The sequence below is a fragment of the Osmerus eperlanus genome, chromosome 4 (assembly GCF_963692335.1).
Source record: "Osmerus eperlanus chromosome 4, fOsmEpe2.1, whole genome shotgun sequence".
In the NCBI taxonomy this organism is placed as follows: Eukaryota; Metazoa; Chordata; class Actinopteri; order Osmeriformes; family Osmeridae; genus Osmerus; species Osmerus eperlanus.
The window spans coordinates 14,367,823-14,389,160 of NC_085021.1; the positions used below are offsets into that span (position 1 = coordinate 14,367,823).

Here is a 21,338-nt window from a genome sequence, read left to right on the forward strand (position 1 = left end):
TTCACTCATATACAAGTATTATAGCAACTAGACAAATAGAAGACAGCAACAAATACTCAGATATAACTTTAATGTCTTGCACAAAAGTTTCAACATTCAATTCCAATGAGTTTCAGTTGGGCTCACTGACTCATTCCAAACCAGTATATTTCCATCGCTACCTCCACTTCCCCTGGCAAGAGTTGTGCTCATAGGAAAATAATAATCTCAGCAGACACTGTATGTATCTACACCATTGAACAGGAATGCAGAACTTGTACATTAATTCATCATGGTTCCATTATGGGGCATGGTGTCACATGGTATGACTAAAACCAAAAACTGAATGAAGAGCTTCAGCACCATTGTGCTCCTTGTGGAGATTCTATGCATAACAATTATTTTGTCTAAAAAGACAAATCAATCCTAGTCCTGTTGTCACGTGTCCTGGGCTTGTCTAAGGGAAGAAAGTAGGAATAAGAACTCTGTTGGGATCATTATAAAGGCTAGACAAATACCTGGGAAACATCTGACCACGAGGGCCAGTCTGCAATCCAACTCCTGCAGAAAAACTCCTGTTACATCCATCACTTGAAAGTGTACTTTGTGCTTTACCGGCAGACTGATTGACACTACTCTGAAATTATTGCTCTATAATTACATAAAAAACACAAGTTCACAACTTTACGACATTAGCTAAGCTGTCAGAAAACACAACTTCTTTGCATACTTCACTTTGATTTTGGCAACAAATTTTGGCAGTCAACACTGTAAATTACATTCCAAGAAAACACTTATCTCTATAAAACCCCTTTTACATCACCCATCAACCCATTAAGTAAAACATGAGTAAGCAAAAGAGAAGTGGATATTCTGTAACAGTGGGAATATTGCTTTCTAGCATCAAATGTTTCTCAGTAAAATGGCTGGCGTTTTCTGCAGTCCTGTTAGATGTTGGACTCGGGGTGCTGTGAAGTGGTCTTATCCACTCTGACAAAAAAACACATTTGCCACTGCCTCCCTTAGGGAGCTCACAGCTCAGCAGAGCTCTACTAAATACCAAACACTGGTGGGAGACAACTACAAGAACAACATCACACCAGTGTCCAACAGTCCTCTAGTGTGTATTTGAAAGAGAAAAGACTGTAAGGCACTTTAACGGTCTATCACTATTCTAGGCGCTTGACACATCATTACAACACCACAGAGCACCAACCTAATGTGTCTAATGACCTGTAAAACAGGCACAATACTGAGCTACTGCAACTGTTATCATTGCATAGTTCAAGGTTGCACTATAATCATGCTCTCAATACAGCGGAACATTGTATGGTAGATAGTTGTTATTATATAAAAGGCATATTTTAGTACTTTTTGTTAAATAGTAGAAATAATACATTAACAGTACAGCTTATTGTTACTTTTAACTACAATCAATCATACAATACATTTCTTGCATTTGAATACCCTAAACATAATCGTTAGCATGTATATATATATATATAAAAATTGTCAACCCACAATTCAATTTATGGACATCATTCCAGTGTTTTGACAATGTCATACATGACAAATCCCACAGCAATCTCCTTATATTCCTTGGCAATATAAATGTTCACATAGTTGAAAAAAATCCTGAATATCTCTCATCCCCAAAAATGGTTGGACAGGCAAATAATGACAAGTGTAACAAAACAATAATAATTTAGTAAATGGATGGAAAAAAGTACAAAATAAAACGTTCTTCCTAGGAGATACAATTCTTAGTGAGTGATTGCAACAGAAAAAAAGTTTCATAAATATTGCATTTTACGCTGAAATAATAGTAGCGTTTCTACTTCTAGACTGACAGTACAGCACATGCTGTGCAGTATGACACAGTATTTAATTATATTGAACCACCAAGAGACCACTTAAAGCAAAATGGACTAAACAAAATAATCCTAGATTCAATCTTGCATTTTGTATTAGGCACATACAAATATTGTGAGAAAACAACTAGTGAAATAAATAAATCATGATCCATTAATCATGATCAATGGTGTCTCCATCTACATTAGTTTGTGTATGTGTATGTGTGTGTTTGTGTGTGAGTGTGTGTGTGCACAAGGTGTACAGTACTTATCTTTCCATGTTAGATTATTTGAATTGTAAATCTGAGTTCTGAAATATTTTTTCTAAGGCATTTGCACATTCAAGTTTATTCTAAGACACAGAGTGTAAGCACAAAATAAATAAATATGGTCTACACCTACACCTTTCAATTATCTACAGATTTGATTAAAAAAATGGAGAGATTCTTTGGATTAATATAAATATGTCAATCAAACCTGAATAACTTACATACTGTAATTACTGTCTGGTGGATTTGGATATCAATACCATTCCTCAACTCTTTATCATCATAAATCATCAATTCTTCAAATCTGTCCATGAAAATGTGTTTGAGGGCCAGCAGATAATAGCCAAAGAATAGGGATGAAAAACATGTAAACACCCGAAAACAACAACAGGCAGGTGTTTCCTCTCTGGCAGCTGGGAAGGTTGTCTGCGGAGGGATGTAGATAAATATTTACATTTTTTTACCAGTAGAGGGTGCTAACAGCTCTGATCGTTCTCCTCCATGCTTATACTGCTCTTGCGACTGCTGTCCTTAGAGGCTTCAGGGGATACAGAGGAGAGCAAAGGGTCTCGACCTCCCACCGGTGACAGGGTGTCCTCCATAAGGATGTCGCTGAGCTTAGTGGCCACCTTGGTGTGAACGATGTAGGTGCCTTGGTGGCCTGTGATAGACTGCTGGTTCTCTGTGTGAGTGGACGAGCCCTCAGTGAGCTCAAGAGGAGTGGGAGGAGCTGGGTCTGAAGTGCAGGCTGGATGGTGCTGGTGTTGGCTGTGGAGGGGGTACAGGTCTCCCATAGCAGACTCCTGCTTGATGGTCTGGGTAGACATGACTGCCGAACAAAGAGCTGAGGCATTCATGCCTAAACCGTGAGCCCGCGCCTGCATCTCTAGTTCCTGATCCACATAATGACAGAGAGAAGGGAGAAAAAGTGAAAGAAAAGGACAAGGACAAAGGGGGGAGAAGTACATTGGGCAAGGGTTTAGCAATGTTTCATCTTGAGATGTTTTAAAAGTCCACTCATCCCCTTCTTCTCCTTCCAGTGCCCATGACAGTACCTGTATTCTGAGGATCAGGTGTCGGTTGGCATGTTCAAGCTTTTTCTGCCTGTTCTCTAGCTCCTTAGCCCTCTGCTGCTCCCTCTGTAGCTTCCGAATGTAGTCCACAGATGCCTTGAGAATGGTTCCTTTGTTCCAACGCATGTCCCTGAGCAAGATCATCGAAAATATGACATTCTTAGATTCTATCATAATGACATTTTCACGACTGAACTGCAGAAGAGGTGGCTAGCAACAATGTTGGCAGCATGATTCTGAATGCAGAGCTATTAGGGATGGGACCAAATGGAATTATTCATCAATTATTGTTTATGAATTAATCATTAATTTTCTGCTGTATCTTTTCATACAAAAAAAATGAAAATCTTTTCAGATATTCATGTATTATTTACTTGCAATTTGCATAAAGATCCTCTTAATTTGACCTTTTTAGAAACCTCACTACCATACTCCACATCTTCCCATGGCTCCTCCCGCTTGTATCCTCCCATTGCCAATAAATATTAAAAAGTGGTCTTGCTGCTAATTGTCAACTGACAACCCCAAACCTCAAAGGTATGTGTACACTACCTTGGCCTTTCCCATACAAAGCACTTCTCTCATAGCCTGGTCCTAACCAGACCCTCGTACATTTCATTTGTACAGAGGGTCTGGGATCGCTCCATTGACAAGTGTTAACTTCCTTGAAGGCGGGTACTCTGTTGAAGTTTAAAACTATTGGATCTTCCCAGAGCCACTCTGATCTACCATAACCAATCGCTAGCGTTCGCCTTAGCCAACTCCTTCACCACTACTGTAATGGAGCTAGCTGCCATAGCCGGAAAATCTTTTCCCGAACCCCGTGGGGAGGAGTGCCACAGCATCATGGCCACCAACAAAACTTAGCAAAGATTGCTCCGGCTTTAACTATTGGATATTTGGCAGCGTTGCTACAACGGACCGAATAGCTTCGCTCGCATCTTTCTCCGCCGCCATTACTGAACTACAACTCAAACTAGCACACGACATCCACGTCATCGTTCTCAGCCACTCCCTCTGTTCGCTGAATGGCCCTACAAAAAAATTATTTGAGAAAACTGACTTAGGTGCCGAATTCCCCGACCTAGTACAGAAGCAAAATCAAAATTGAGCGGAAGTACGTAGGAGGGCAGAGCCAGTCTACTTCTCTCACCCATGGACCAATATCTTACTCATGTTTGGTGAATATATAGTAAATATGTTTAACTTACGGATCATTCGATTTCGGAATTAGGGTTCCCAATTCTTTAATCCTGTCATTGATGTTAAACCTCCTTCTTCTCTCAACTACATATAAGGGGAAAATGGAGAGAAGGATAAGGAGACAGAAAGTAGTAGGACCAGGTCATATCACTGCATCAGGGTATTCAGCATTCTTGCACAATAACGCTGTTCGATAACACATATACAATGTGTTATGGAACCGCGTTGTCAAGGACAATGACAGTATTACATTGGTTCAGATAACTCACTCAGGTTATGGTTGTCCTTCTTCTGTCTCTCCTTTGCTTGTGCTCTAAACTCAGATTCTGAAATTAGATGTGAGTGTTACAAAAAGAGGACAGCTATGGCACAGCACAGTCTCTCATTAATGTGGATTGTTGGGATGTTCAGTAAACGATGGCTAAGCAGACACGTACCTACGGGAAACCCTTCAGGCCTTATATAGTTTTCAAACTTGCCACAGGATCCAGACTTGTCCATCATGTGCATGATGGCTGTAGATTGGGAAACTATTTAAAAGATTAAGGATAGAGTTACAATGTATTTTGTCATTTGTGTACGGCAAAAGATATTCAGCCAATAACAAAAATATACAATAAAATTCTTCATAAATCCAGTCCATATGTCACAGTTTTTATGCTGGTAGAAATTACAAACTCCAACAACTTGACATTGAAAGGTTTGTGGTTAAATGTAAGTTAACCCTGGGCAATGGGTCTCTGAATCCATGTTGTCTACTCTACACAAAGGCTTGGAGAGGCTTTTGGATAGTGTTGTAGTGTATGTGTGTGTCAACACGTGTATTTATGTGTGTTGTTGAGATAATAATATGTGTTAATAATGTCAGTGTGTTAGACGCTTAGCTAGGTGGTTGGGACCCACTGCTCACCAGATAATTCCCTTTTGATGTTGGGGAGGTTGGAAGGACAAGAGTTACTGATGGTCAGCCCTGGAGGGGGCATGCCCTGGTTCCCATACATGTCTAACAAGTTGGTATTCACAGGGATCTGAAGAGACAGTTTAGCCATGCATTAACTGTAGTGACAGTATAGGAATTTGAAGTTGGAAAATGTGTAGTGTAGGAAAATAGTTAACACATTTATGTGTAAACTATTTATGTGTAAACTTAAGGTGAGGATCTGCATACCGTGCTGGCCATCTGAAGCCCTGGGTCCATCAACCCCAGGATGTCATCATTGTAACTGGACTCCAAACTAATAATGTCATCAATGACATCATCCATCTGAAACGAGAACATTTCTGCTTACATGGAATAGTCAATAGTAAGTACGTATGTTTAGGAAAAAGCATGAATGGCATATCAAGCTTGGCTGTGCATATCAGTAAAAATACACATAAAGCAAACACATTACCTCTTTCTCACAGTTAGAGTTGAGGGTCAGTAAGGCCATAGGGCTGTTTGGGGCACTGTTGCCCGGCCCCGGAGGCATGCCCCCGTGGTCCGAGGGCTGGTTGTGGCAGGGCAAGCTTACCACTTGGGAGCCAAGCTTGCCCAGGTACCGCTTGACTTGCTGCTGCTGGGACTGCTGTATGTGGTACTTGGTTGGGTTCTCCAGGTGTGTCTGGACCTGTAAAAGATAAACATAAGGAAATAGAGAGATGGTGAGAGAAGGAAAGGAAAACATGCACAAAAAAGAAACACAAAAAAGAGAAGCAAGTGCCTGACAGAGAAGAGGGAATGAAGATTGATTTTATTTTGATGTAAAATATTCAGTCTATTTAGAAATAAAGTCCTCTATACAAATATAACATTTTTACACTTTACCATCTAAAGAATTTATATAAAAAATTACAAAGGTTAATGACATTGACAGTTTTTTAAATATGCAATTATGTTGCATTAACTGACATAATACATGGAATCAGTTTAGAAAATAATAAACACATGCTCACATGGAATATTTAGTACCAACCTGATAATAATGGTAATCAAGCATCTCCAACATTTTGTAGGCCAAGTATATTCCAATATGATAAATCCTAAATTGTATGTTTTTCAATGAATTATTTTCCTATTAAGTGTCTTAAATTGACTAATGACATTTGCTCTCCCTGACTCTTTCCAGAGACACTGAAGGAGAAAAACATCCGGTTCTGCTTTAAAAGGCAAAGCAAGTCATTAGTTATGCATGTTAGCAAATCCGAGTGGGATACAAGACCCAGTGTTGGTTTATGCATCTGAATTTGTTATGGTCCCTTTATGGTCCTTTTATTGACGTCAGAATAGTTGTCTCACAAAGAGGCTCTTTCTACAGCCCAGCCCTCTAGTTTACTGACACTTGCCTTAAGGCCAGATAACTTTTCATCCCCTCTTCAACCCTATCATTGTTCAGTCTTCAGTTCGTAACCTATCTAGGGATGTGTTACAACAACTTGCAAAATGCTAAGATCACTAAAATCATGATTTCATCTACCATTTTTGTTCTGTTTCAATATTTCGGGATGCTCCTATATGTTATGAAACTAAATGATACAAAAATTCAACTTAATGATGATATCATGAATTATTACAATAATATCACAATATAAATGTTCAACTGTGTAGCTACTGTACCTACAGTACTGCGCAAAAGTATTAAAAATATGTTTTAAGTAAATCAAAAATGCACTCAAAGGTGCACTTTTAGACTGCCTCACAAATGAGACAATATGTAAGACAATATTCCCAATATTTGAGACAATATTCATGAAAAATAAATTTTGGGTGCCTTAAGACTTTTGTACAACACTGTCTGTTATCACAGCATACCTAAGAACTAAAAAATAGGTACAGTTTGATCCAGTTTACAATCAGTTATGCATGTGTGTCCAACATGTGTGGTAATTACAGCAGTCATGCTTAGTAATGCATGGAAACTGAGCACAAGTTGAAATAGGCAAGTCTATAACTTAATGTGAAAACATTTCTTGGATATGATTTTCATCTACCTAAATGATTACATGTAATGGGTTAATTAGGTAGTCGTGTTAGAGACTACACAAACCTAAAGGCAGTTACAAGGGCATTTACTACTGAGATTACACCAAATCAGTAAAAGTAAAGTAGACTTTCTATTGTTTGCGGTGAAGGGTCTTCAATGTGAACGTAATGAGAATTAGAACAGTTGTTGAACATAACAAATATTCAATCAATCAATGTAATGGATTTTTTAAAGACCATCATGGCAGCATAAAAGTACAATATGTGGTTTCACTGGGTATGTTAAATGGTGTAGATGACAGAGGCGTGCTGTTTCCAGTGGCCTGAGGCCATCCTTTAAACAACTCTGTTGACCTACCGGGTCTCATGGTTAAAAAATACATGACCCATACTAAACTCCCTACTTGGCTGACCCATTCATCCATCTTACAAAAATAGCTCTACATGAACCAATAAATTACGTCACACTTTTACCTATGAGGATGACCATGAGGTTAACAGCTCAATCAGCTGGTATAGCAAATACGTAACACTTATTAACCAACCATGCCTAAAAAGCATGACCACTCACATCCCCACCCCTTACTTCTAACCACCTGAATACACTCTAAACAGAAATATACACTAATCCAGTATATTTTTCTTCCATTAAATAGGTTTACCAATGACAGAAAGTCAAATACTTAAGATGAGAGTGAGATTGGGCTTTATCCTGACCCTGAAGAGCATTGAATAATAATAATATGTTAGGGTTAGCCAACACTTTTATCCAAAGCGACCAACAGTGGGGGGATTTGAACCTGCCACCTTTTGATTTGCAGTCAAATGTTCTACCTAACACCATTCAAAATAAAGTTTAAAATTATATATTTCATATTAAAATGAGATGAAGGATAAGATACAAGAGAGCATCAATTGGAATATACATGAGCCCACATGCGCACACACATACACACGCACACCAGAGAGAGAGAGAGAGACAGAGAGAGAGAGAGTGTGGAATTGCCTTTTTCCTGCTTGAAGAAAAACAAAGGGTTCATTAAGTCACCAGTGCAGCAGGGAAGCAACGAATAAGAAAAGGTGAGGATAAAACATCTTGTGAAAGACCCTTAAACATCCAGAAACAAAGCAAGGGCGCCTACATCATAGTGAGAAGGCAAATGTCCATGAAAAGAGAACAAATGCTGTCCACATGTTTCAAGATAGGTACCCTATGGTTTAAGAGTGATAAACTAATCTTTCCTATTTTATCGTCCCCATTCACCACCAGTCCTACATACTTTCCTTAAAGGGATTCAGTGTCCCACAGCATTTTCTAGAACCGTTCAAATTCCTTTCACTGTAATAATTATTGTGGTAAGGAATGCTTTTGTTATGATTCACTGGTTACATTCTGAAGAAACATAGCATTCTTGACATACATTTATCCACATCATTAAGACCGCAAAAGATATCCCGCAAAAGATATCCCGCAAAAGATATCCCGCAAGCCACTGTTATCATAAGACTTGCCATTTCAATATATACAGTATTTTTCTAACACTATATAGGATTTAATTTATCATGTCAAACATGTACAAATATATGTTCTTTAATATTCTTACATATTTTAACATATACAAATATATATTTGAGAGAATAAACAGCTTTAAGACACTATGTGTAGCATTCAACACAGTCCCAAGGCCATGAAAAAACTCTCCCCACATACAGAGATGATAATGCATCTCCGTTTCGGGATGAAGGGGAGAGTTATGTGAAGAAAACAGATAAAGATTAGTCTTTAGTTCCAGTGTTCTCTGGATGTTCCTCAATGCCCCTAGGTAGAAACATTAAGTGAACGTGTTCCTTTCCGTTTGCAGAGTAACAGAATAGAGGGGATTGTCTGAGTTTAAGACCCCTTGTATGCTTTGCACTTGCAAGCAAGCACACAGTTCTATGGTATAGGATGACCACATATTTTGTAATTTTATAATTTCTAGTAATTAAATCATGGCTGCAGTACAGAATACTCTACTCTAATAAAGATACTATTGCATGTCAATACCACTATTATATACAAAAGTAAATATCAATAGGATCAAGTACATTGTGGGACAACAAAAGATCAGAATTCTGTATGCTCACACACAGTAACAGCAATTACAACTGGTGTTATCCAAAAGCTAAACTATTCTTACATATTTTCTTTTGAGCATTATGTAGTACTTTGTTATTTTCTTAGTACAGTTAATCCTTTTACAAAATCTAGAAAAATTATGTTGAACCCTTTAGGAAATGGTACTACATAAATTTCAAAGCAATGTTTTTTTTCTTAAATATGCCATGGAATGACAGCAGCGAGGGCTAATTACTAGCATTCTTTGCTGAATTAGTGTTGGGTGTGTGGTAAGACTGTGCTTGCTTTTGTCTTGATCCCCAAACTGATCCCTTACTTATTCTTCAGAAGGTCAGAGGTCACTTGGTTAACTAGAGGTCCAATCAGTCTTTAGACAAACTCATCTAAGCTTCAAGTTTGCAGCTCTGCCTGGTACCCCTGAGCTGGTTCTGTAGATGTGTGTGGATCCTGCTAATCTATTCGCAGACAGGCAAGCAGGCTCAACAGTGCCAAGAACAGGCCATTCATTTGGAAACTTCATTCAATGCAGAATGCCTCTTATACTCCTCCCATATCAGAGATATTTCTGTAGCTTGTCGTACTATGCTCTTTCATTGGGGATATCCTAATTCTCTCAAAGAGCTAAAGATTATGCTGACTATAAACAATGTTTATACTGCATGTGGAGGGTAATGGTTTCAGTGAATGTATTTGTCTTTCATGTCCAGAGCCGTGCCACACATGTTCAGAGTGATGACAAGAACACAGAGCAAGCTACAACAAAAACAACTTAAACCTCTGGAACGTTTCTCTTAGTTATTAGGTCTAAAATAATCTCTTCACGTGCAGCTACTTCTTAATTCTTTCAGTAATAGTACACTTTCAGTCAAATGTCAAAACTCTTAATCAATGCATATCCTTAATATGGTTATGTGATTTCTGTAATCTTGATAGTCATAAATAAAGTTATGTTTACAGTATACGGCATGTCTAGGTTAATATACACTGGTACAAACAATAGTAAATTCCTTGTTTGTGTAAACTTACTTGGCGAATAAAGCTGATTCTGTTTTGTGTTTATACAATATAATTGTATTCTATTCTATTCATTTCCTAATTACTATATTATTATAAACTTGAATATAGTAATACATTCTCAATAAATACAATATGTTCAAACAGCTATACGGTACTTTTTGACAATTGCATGGCCATAATGTCAGTTTTTCACTACCATGTGTTTGAATAACAACAATAACATACTGTACATAGCAATGAGTAGTGCAGTGTCTGAATTAGCACTGGTTTGTCCAACTTTGAGTGATAAGTCTCAATGAATCCTAAATGACACACTCTCAGCAGATGTCTTCTGAATGTGGCTTAATAATAAAAAATCTTGCTAATCATTATGCATGCCAACTAAAAGGCACCCTTTCTGTATAATGTTTCTGTCATACAATAAAACTGCTGTAACAGTGTAAAAAAACTGTGTATATATTTCACACCTCTGTCATTCATCTTAAATCTGAAACAACATCTTGATTTGCAATTGTATAGAACTATTACTTCATAGTATGAACATGTTTAACAACATTAAATGGGAATGGTAAAAAGTTCTACAATAATTGTCAATTCTAAACTGAGGCAAGGGCCCCATTCCAAAGTCCTCTACGTTCCAGCATTTTCTATCCTATCAATTATATTAAAAAAACAAATCTATAACATCAATGCAACTAAACCCAAGACAACTTACCAAACTGTCTTTGCAAGGCGTACTCTCAAAGTATGGTGTATAGTGATAATTATCACACTGTCTCCAACAGCACAGAAAATCTGCAGCAGTCTCTGGTCGCTCTGACTAACAAGGAATCAAAGCTATGAAAAGATGTGAATGTAGCTGAGCAAATAGGATTACAAATGGCTAAATCCAAATGGCTGGAAGCACAGCATGCATTAATGAGGAATTCTCTCAGGAAAGATAATCCCCATATGTATTTTAACACACTTCACACAGCACCACGTTGTTTCCCTACTCTACTTTTACACCAATTACAACCATGCTTGCTAGACAGTAAATGATACTCATGCCAATACAAATTTGATCCAGTATAAGGGCTATAAGAATGAAACCTGACAGTATAAGGGCTATAAGAATGAAACCTGACAGTATAAGGGCTATAAGAATGAAACCTGACAGTATAAGGGCTATAAGAATGAAACCTGACAGTATAAGGGCTATAAGAATGAAACCTGACAGTATAAGGGCTATAAGAATGAAACCTGACAGTATAAGGGCTATAAGAATGCCTTAAACCTGACAGTGATATATTTAGAACAGAGAGTGCGGATGGTTGTCAGATCAGTCTGACCAGCCAGAGAAGGGGAGTGTCCCAGCTGTAAGTCAAGTACATGAAAAGAAGCCTACCTTGAGCACCTCCATGGGCAACTGGGCGGCAGGTGGTAGGCTGGGGGGTGCACTGACGTTGATGGCAGGGGTCTGGGCAGTGGTGGTCTGGGGGTACTGGGAGGCCTGCTGTCTCTGCTGCTCTCTGCGCTCCTGTTCCTGGAGCTGCTCCCGCATTAGCTGCTGGCGCAACAGGATCCTGGAGCTCATGGCTGAGGAGCTCAGCAGAGGCTTGGAGGAGCCATGCTGGTCGGATGGGTCACTGGTAGGATGACACAAGACAACAGCATCAAACCCGGACAGAACCAGACCAGGAGGGCAAACAGATGGAGAGAGGTAAAGGGGTAAGGGAATGTGGGTGAGAGCAGCAGAAGAAGCAAGGAGTGGGAGGGATAGAAAGACTTAAGGTGAGGTCAGATTAGAGGTGCACGCATGTCTGATGTTATACAGTATGTGAAATATCTGTGTATTTGCATTAGATAAATATAGTACAGCTGTTTATAGTTCAAAATGAGTAACATGTATAGAACAAAAAGAGGAAAAAGTTTATTAAATTTTGCTCCCCAAAAAGTTTGCTCCCCAGACAGTGTTGCAAGCCCAAAATAGAGAAGTTCTACTGAAGCAGAAGTATTTGAGATGAAGCCTTCCCCCGAGTGAGTGATCCTTTTGATAAACCTCAGTAAAATGTCTGACCAATCCAGCTGTGCAGTAATCGCACTAATTAGCCAGTCCAGTCAAACGCACCAAACAGTGCCTTGGTCTACAGCGCATTCAGTGGTGCTGTCCACATACCATAAATCTCCTTTAACTCATTTAATCTCATTGTTTAACCCCCTAATCCCTCCCATTATTGGTTTTTCTGTGTTCTGTGTATTTTTATGCAACTTAAATTCAGTCAAGATACTCATGTATTGATGACCATTTATTGATTACCGTAGACATGGAAATATAGGTTTGACTTTGGCGGAGTCGATGTGAGAAGCACTGCCTGCCTCTAAGCATTAGCAAGCAACATACATACAATATAAGGAAGGGACAAAATCCCCCTGATGGACAGTAACATACAGACAACACGGGGAAGATGGAGATGATGGAGGGCGGCAGCAGTAGAGAATCATACAAAAACCGGGGGTGAGTGTACATGTATCCATGCAGGTGAGTGTACGTGTATCCATGCAGCATATTGCTACCTTTTTGGACATGGGCTTGAAGTAACACAGGTGTAGTTGATGAGCGAGATGACACTCCAGAGTTCCATGCCTGAACTAGAGTTCGCTAATTTACACTTGGAAGAAACAAATCTTATTATAAAGAAGTAATGATGGAATGTCTGGAAACAGCGAATCATCTTTGACAAAGTCTGTATGTGGGGACTGATGACTTATATAATTCCAGAAGCAAAATTAAAAATCTTATTAATAGGACACTATTATCTCCATCTGATGTTGCCCTTCAAGTCATTGTCAATCTCAAGCTTCATCACGTACATCTTCCCGGAAGTAAGGATGTTAAACAACAAACTGATTTAACATTTCTCAGTTGGGCATCATTCAAAATGCTGTATCACATAAATACTAGAAGGTGTTGTTGTTGTAGATAGAAATTAGCTGAAAACAAACAGATTTAAACAGTTTCAAGTGGGTTTATTCTGTATGTGCCAAGTATGTTCATCCCAAATTGCCTGCAAAATGGCATTTTGCCAAGTGGGCCTTAGCAGAACACTGTAACCAATAAAAAGCCCTTTTGTTCAGTTTAACTTTCCACTTTTGTGTGTGTACACCTCCTTTGTGTGTGCATGTTTGAGTACAAAAAAACCACAATGGTCACACAGTTTTCAGCTTCCACACCCCCCTGGCTAGAAGGCTGGCAGGGAAGTGTTCCTGACGTGGGGTTGATCTAGAACTGAGCCAGCCCTCCTCCTCACACCGTAGAGACCTGCTGGCTACAAAGCAGCTCTGTCTAGTGGGACAGCAACAAAACTGTACAAACTAGAGAGGGTACAATTTCTGGGGAAATTGTAGGGTGTGCTTGCTTGCGTCGGTTGTACAGGGATTTTAATGCCATTTTTACAACTGATATTCCTGTATATTTTATATAAAAATGCATAGGGCCTACTTATTATGTATAAATATTACATAGATTTAAAAGCATCTTTTTTTTGCTGCTCATTTACAACTCAAAATATGAGTGAAGTGTAGAATGAAATATGATGTCTTCTCATTTCCCCTGCAAGAGGCAGCCTCATCGTTGAATCAAAACGAATACATTTGGCAGACCGGTGTAAAAATTTACCTAATCTCTATGACTTAAACGTCATTTTAAGTTTTTCCCTTCTCGTGATATTTTCAGGCATGTAGCCTACTCATATTGCATTCATTCATTAATAAAGAACCCCCTTTGAAGATTATTCTACGACGTTACCCGGCAGTAGAAGATGGAATCGCGATTCAAACAGTACCATCTGCTAACTGAAAATATGCCCCCCAAAACGTAAATAAGCTTGACATTTATTTAGTGGAAAATCGCTCATTCATAAAAAGCTCACTGGTAGCGACCATTGTCAGTAACAACGCAAAATGCGATATAGCCCTGTGTGGAGAAGCTGCCCCGGTAAATTGTACTACTACGGTACAGTACTAGTAGACTACTGCTGTGTTCGTCTTGGTAGCGATTGCGTTGGTTGAATTGGATTGGATTTAACGTTCCGTTGTATGGTTTAGGCTGAAATTAATTTTCTTAATTGTTTCTGCAGCTGCCTTGCAGTAAAGCTATAGTTAGCCTAGCTATCCCCCAAGTTAACAGATGCGAAACGAATGTTCTGCTACAGGTAGTCACGCGTGTTTTCGCGTTTTTCGTTTTAGCCACCGTTAGCTTCACTTTTCACCACAAAAACGCAATTTCTACTTAAACCATGCAACGGAACGTAAATAAAAATACAACCAACGCAATCGCTAACAAGACGAACCTTTTGACACCGCCGTTGTGTATGTAGTCCAAATATTTACTGATCTTTAGGGGGGCAAAAATAAACAATAATAAATATATATGTGAGATAACAAAGGTTGTGCCCTTGCCGAAGGCAAAGCACACCCAATAACTATAAATACTCCATAATATCCACTGGATTTCCAATACCCCCCCTCCCCTCCGGTGTAAATTGTACAGTACAGTGTTCCCCCTACCATTATATTAAGGGGGCGCCCCGCCCCCCCAACGGCACCCCCAGTCCCCCCCTGGAAGGTCAAGTTAATTTTGTAAAAAAATAAAAATAAAATTGTTTTAGTGCCAGATCACAAAATAAGTCATTTAAGGTTACCTTTCCTATAAAACAGGTCTAAAGCTTGCTCTTTTATTAAACAAACTAAATGGCCTTATGTTATTTATCTTATTTACACGACGGCATGTCATTTCTGTCTCTACATGTAAATCGCCCCCCCCCCCCCCCCCCCCCAAAGCTGTAAACCTAGGGGAAACACTGCAGTGTACACCATAGTACTGATATTCTGTGTCTTTATTATTATTACATTATAGATAAATGGTTTTGTTTGTTCATTCATTTCCATCACCTACTACGAAAGTATGCTACTATCTCACCTTCATCAACACATGACTAACAACACTGGTTATTAGTCAGTGAACCCTAAAGCAGAGAACACTACAAATACGATAAACTTAATTGTCGAAAACTTTAATGTCCTGATATTTTGTGTTGCAACATACTTACAGTTGATTTAAAATTCAGACTTACCGGATTTTTTTTAACTTAAAATTACATATTTAAAATCACAAAAAAGGGGGAAAATGTTCACTGACAGAGAAATATTGTATAGTTGAAACTTCACCCACACACACACAAACACAAATACAACCTTTTTGTTTTACACACAAACATACCGAAACTGCACATACTTGTAATATCACAGCTGGGCAGCTGCCATACTCCCAGGTGGTTGGTGTAAAAAGAGCAAGGTCTGTACACTTGTACTCCTAAGGTTTCCATGTGTGTTTGTTTTGCCTGAAGGTGCAGCACCTGCCCTTGGAGAGCAGTGAAAGTCATGTTGGCTATGCAGCGCTTTAAGTGTGTCAGAAAAGGGGGAGGCTCTGTGGCCAGGCCTGGAAACTCCAATCGCTACATAGAATCAATGAGAGATGAACAACACAATCCTGGCAACCCCAATCCACACACAGATGCCCGGAAAGTCCTTACCAGAAATAAAGAGTCTTTGCATCATCACAATCAAGGTACAGGGGGCTCTGGCCCAAAAAGTTGTCACGAGTCCATCAGAAAATGTGAATTGTAGACATGCCTCCACTAGAGGGCACCCTTCCATCTCAGAGCTCACCTTCATAATCACCTTGTAAATCCCGACTGCATGTGGCGTGGTAGTAAGGTAAATCAGCTGTCTTAGAGAACTATAGTGCACAGCCTCCCTGCTGGAGTGCACCCTGGAGCTGTGTTAATGACACACGAGCCACACGCACACTGATCCTGTCTCAGACCCCTCCTGCTCACTACACTGCTGCCCACCTGCTGCCACAAGCCCCCTGCAAACTCCCTCACCGCTCAAGTCTGACATTCAACTGTATAAAATAGTAAAACAGTTTTAAATCATAGAAACAAGTATTACCTATTCATAAACTAAAACATCTTAATTTAGCAGGAAAACATAGAATAGCTGGCTGTTGAAGCCTCAGATAATATAATGGGGTTCTTTGTTATCATATTTACTGGAAGCTAAGGCTGGCTGGGATAATTTGAACTTGCCTGGTCCTATTTCTATAATTAGGTTTTATGCTTTTCAGTCTCTTCACTTGTTGACAGTATGGTGGCCTACACATGCTGACGCTGTTTGCTACAACACATTCTGGCACAAAACTCCTCAGGAAAATGGTGCTCACTATACTCATGTCCTGAATGATATTTGGTGTGTGATGAGCCCTACAGAATACCTTTTTAAAGGACATTAAAATACATTTAATTACCCATGATTTACCATACATAGGCAGTAGTAGATAATTGACCTCATTCTAACCTTTTTATAACAAATATAGACAATGAGGGTTAAAATATGATGGTTTTCTTTCCACGATGATCATATTTCTTACAGATAGACCACATAGAAGCAATTTTCCTTGTCTAAACATACCGAAAGAAGTCTCAGTAAGAGTATGAGTAGGAATGCAGCGGTGGATTACACAACCACTGGGCAGAGTCTCCCAATCTAACACCTGTCTCTGTCACTTAGAAAGCTGATGTCCTTTCCCCATCCTAGATCAGCAGGAACACCACCACTCTGCCCTCTCTGGCATCTCTGGAAAGGACCCCCAGGACAGGAACAGCCTGCACCCTTCCTCTCAGGACACTGGGTGCCCACCAGCTGAGGACCATCTCACACACGGACAGACCACTTATGCACTTGATCCGATTTCAACATTGGTCAACATTTCTGATGTTCTTCAAATTTGGTTTCAGTTGCCTGTGATTGAATGCATGCCTAAACCTGGAATATCATTCCATATTCAGCTCTGACGTTTGCATTGGTTACCCTGCAAAACAGCCCTACACCTACACCCTAGCCCTTCTCAGCACCAGAGTTGACACATCAACTCCTAAATATACACAGCTAATTTACACTGCATAGAAGACGAGGTTTGCTCTCTATCTCACGTCTATATTAGGCCCACAGTCTAGCACGCAGTCTGAAATCTGCTCTCTGACAAAATACCCCTGAGACAACACGAAAACAAATCTCTAAATTGTCAACCCCATTATAATTTCAGATTTAGAAACATTACACTTGAAGGTAATTAGACCAGATCTTTCACCTCCAATAGTTCCTGTCCACCCTCACTATAGGAGGAAGGGACTTCAAGATCACTCAGACAGAAATTCAGCAGATTTATGTAAGCATCATCTGATATGTATTGTGGCACAATGGGGGTGCCAAAAAAGTAGGCTACTATGTTGGAGACTTGAAATACAAAATCTAATTCTGTAGGTGTGGACATGATCTTTCAGTGACAGCGAGAAAGTCTATATTGCTGCAATGGCAACGGCTCAAATCCAGGGCACAGATAAACCATTCAGTTTATACATTTTTAAAAATGTAATTACATTTTACTAATGGAGAAATTAAGTTAAAAATTATGAATTAAGTTAAAGGATTGGCCAATCCAACATGGCCATTACTTGTTCTACCAATGTTTTGGCAGAATTTTAAACAGAAAAGTAAAAACTAACTGCAGACAGCAAAGACTATAGGCCTACACTTTAACAAATTGTGGTGCACCATAAGTCCCCCACAAGAACTGTGCCTGGACACAGATGATCACTGTCACTTTAAGGCAGCATTTAAAGACACAAACACACCCACCCACTCACACCCACCCACACACACACACACACACACACACACACACACACACACACACACACACACACACACACACACACACACACACACACACACACACACACACACACACACACACACACACACACACACACAACCTTTCTTATTCTGTGGAACGTCTGCTTTTTAATGAGGTCACATGTTTCTAACATTTAACACAATAATGAAGAGGTGGGCTAAAGCAGCCAAGGCCAGATGAGACAATATTACTTCAAATTACTCCCAGTCAGAATAGGCATGCCTACAATACCTCTACACAGCTCCACAAAATAAAAACACTAAACCACAGAGATGCTTTCCCTGTATATTGTGCACTGGGATCATATTCATACAACTTGCCTGAGCTCAGGTTTACAATTAGGGAAGGTGTCTATTTGCACTTCTTCTGAGCTAATACAAACTCCTAAATGCCATGTACATGCCTGCTAGCAACAACTGGGTGACTGGATGTTTAGATGTTTAAAACTAGTCTGGGGCAGCCTAGATCCCGGTAAAAAGGTGAAAGGTCATATCAGACTATGGACCTGACTCAGCTCCCCTGCTCTTTGTCTAGCAAGGCAGAGGCTACAATATAGCTAAGCATACTGTAGGGTTATACTGTAAGCCTAAAATCTAGTGGTTAGGGGAATATCAATGTTAGGACATTCAAAGTTATTTGTCACTTTTATATTTGAAGATATGGCTATACTAAATAAACTTTTTATACTTCACAAACCATGCTGTGTTGTAATAAGGAATGGTCATTAGGCTGATCCACCTAAATAATGAATTAGCAACATAAAGTTAACTCATAACACTATTGGCACTTAATGCACACAAGGTGTAGGCATACTAAGTAACTGTTTCAAGCAATCGCCTGTTCAATCAAATAATGTGACTTCATATTCACATAAATTAACTTAATGCCACATTCAAAAGGAAATAGCTATTGAGAAAAATTATAATGGTTCTAGATGTTCAAAATATTTCAACAAGTATAATTTATTACTGTCAATACTTGAAGTTAGTATTGACAAGACAACACCCATGTGTTGCATAACTGCGGTGCAATAGATGAACCGTAAGGAATGAGAGGCAAACAGATCCCTCCTAGAAAGCTCGCAATGCCCAAATGGGACAACATCCTGACGGAGACGCGTTGGCCCTCTGTAAAATGTAATTCTCAGCAAAATACTATACAAACTTTTAAAAACATGCAGTCTCAACCGTTATTAGCATAGGAGATAACAGTTCCCAAGAATTAAGGCACTGACCTGTTTTTGAGAGGCTGACTCTTCAATTCGTAATATGTTTTTGGTTCCTCTTGAAACTCTTCCCCAACCTCGAAGTCGGGTACTATTCCCGATTCTGCTTGCATACTTACGGCTGTCAACTCTTGACAATGTCAAATGTATTAGAAACCAACGATACAAGGGACCACTCTAGAACACGCAGTACCAGCCACTGAAAAAGCAAACCTCCTTGCTCCAAGACCGAGATCGCAAACGCCGCACAAAATGATGTAGTTCTTTAGCACGGAGAATAGCAATGAGAAAACGGCTTTTTGATGATGAAGAACTACAAGCACCATTATACCCAAGGCAGAAGTTTGGCGAGTTGATGTGTCAGTGTCAGCTGCTCTTTCATTGGTCAAAAATGTTCGATGGGATTTTGCTTCTTAACTTATTTAAAAGTTTCGCAGGTTAATTTATATTGATGGACTGCACAACTTTCTCCAATGTAGGCCTAATGATTGCAGCCTAACACCAAAAGCTATCTGTCCAAATATATATTTGTAATTTATTCTGCGAAAGAATGGCATGTGATTTTAACATTATGGGTTTTATTTGAAAGTCGGCTGTATATTTGTATTTATTTATCTTGACACCAAAGCAGTATGAAAATACCAGTTGACAATAATCGTTCAATGTTGTTGCAGGATGACCAAATATTCTCCCCAGTACATTTGTCCTTCTGATCCTGTCTACCGTGTAACAGACTTCTCATGACCACTAGAGAGCAGTGTGACTCAAGGGAAGACAGGGGATATTGACCCTAGGATGACACCTGTATAGATTATTGGCTAATATGTGCATTAGTCTCATCCTGTTAAACTGGCTATTTCACCATGGGAAATAGGTGCTCTTGGAAAAACACGGGGCAATACTATCAATTCCAACAGAATACTAAATTTAAAGTCAATGACATTGTCCTATGTTTCTTTTGACGAAATGTGAGATAGGCCTACAGCTAACAATAAAATGTTTGCCATTAAATGTTTAGCATTTACAATGTCTATCCTATCGAAAGGTCTGTAGGCCTACATATTCTATAAACAGATCATAAATTACTTGTCACGAAGGGATTGGACAGATTGTTTTGGGGAAGACTAATGAGATACCTATGTCTGATGACAGAAATCTTAGAGCCAGGGGGAAGGGGAGGCAAGTGCTGCATCGCCCGCCCTGGGAGACACATTAACAGTAGGAATACAGTAACCAACCTCCATCTCGGTTCATCAATCTTCCTCTTGCCATGATTCATTTAATGCAATCAATTAAGACTTCATAAAACACATTTAGCAAAATAATACTTTCGTGCTGTTTCATATTTGGCTACCTCGTTTGGGTTATTCACTTGCTTGGGTTAGGCTACAACAAAGCTAATAATAAATATTTCAGGAGCAGTGTGACCTAATCATGAATGAATATTAAAGTAGCCTACACAACTACAATCTCCATAGTAGGCCTATCCCCAATGTGTTGGTCAATAGAATTAAGTCCGATTAGGCTTTTGTGCTACAGCTAGGCTATTATTCAGGATTTAGTGCAATCATTTTAGCCTATTCATCTACGCAACAAAACGGTGCTTAGGCTACGATACGACTTAAGTCAGCATTGTCAATGCTGTCACATCTGAATATATCACTTCATATCGTCAAATGATTATCGAGTTGAGAAAGGGAACGTATTGTGACTAAGTTCCGTTAAAAAGCTACGGTTCCATAAGGTGGCAGCTGTAGCTGTAGGCCAGGACTGGGAGGGGCCTTGAGACCCCTTTCACGTAAATGCCGGAGGAGCGAAGGCGTGGTCAGCGTAGATGAAT

At 39.4% G+C, this 21,338-nt stretch overlaps 1 protein-coding gene across 1 annotated transcript; it reads right to left on the minus strand.

Annotated features, from left to right (window-relative positions):
* Nucleotides 1-53: 53 nt before the first annotated feature.
* LOC134018963 (microphthalmia-associated transcription factor-like) lies at nt 54-19,700 on the minus strand. Its single transcript, XM_062459372.1, has 10 exons — nt 19,508-19,700; nt 11,863-12,103; nt 5,772-5,987; nt 5,546-5,641; nt 5,288-5,405; nt 4,815-4,907; nt 4,647-4,703; nt 4,386-4,461; nt 3,157-3,304; nt 54-2,994 (listed from the first exon to the last, which is right to left on the minus strand). The coding sequence occupies exons 1-10, from the start codon at nt 19,609-19,611 to the stop codon at nt 2,578-2,580; spliced, it is 1,566 nt and encodes a 521-aa protein (XP_062315356.1). The 5' UTR covers nt 19,612-19,700; the 3' UTR covers nt 54-2,577.
* Between the last annotated feature and the right edge of the window lie 1,638 nt (nt 19,701-21,338).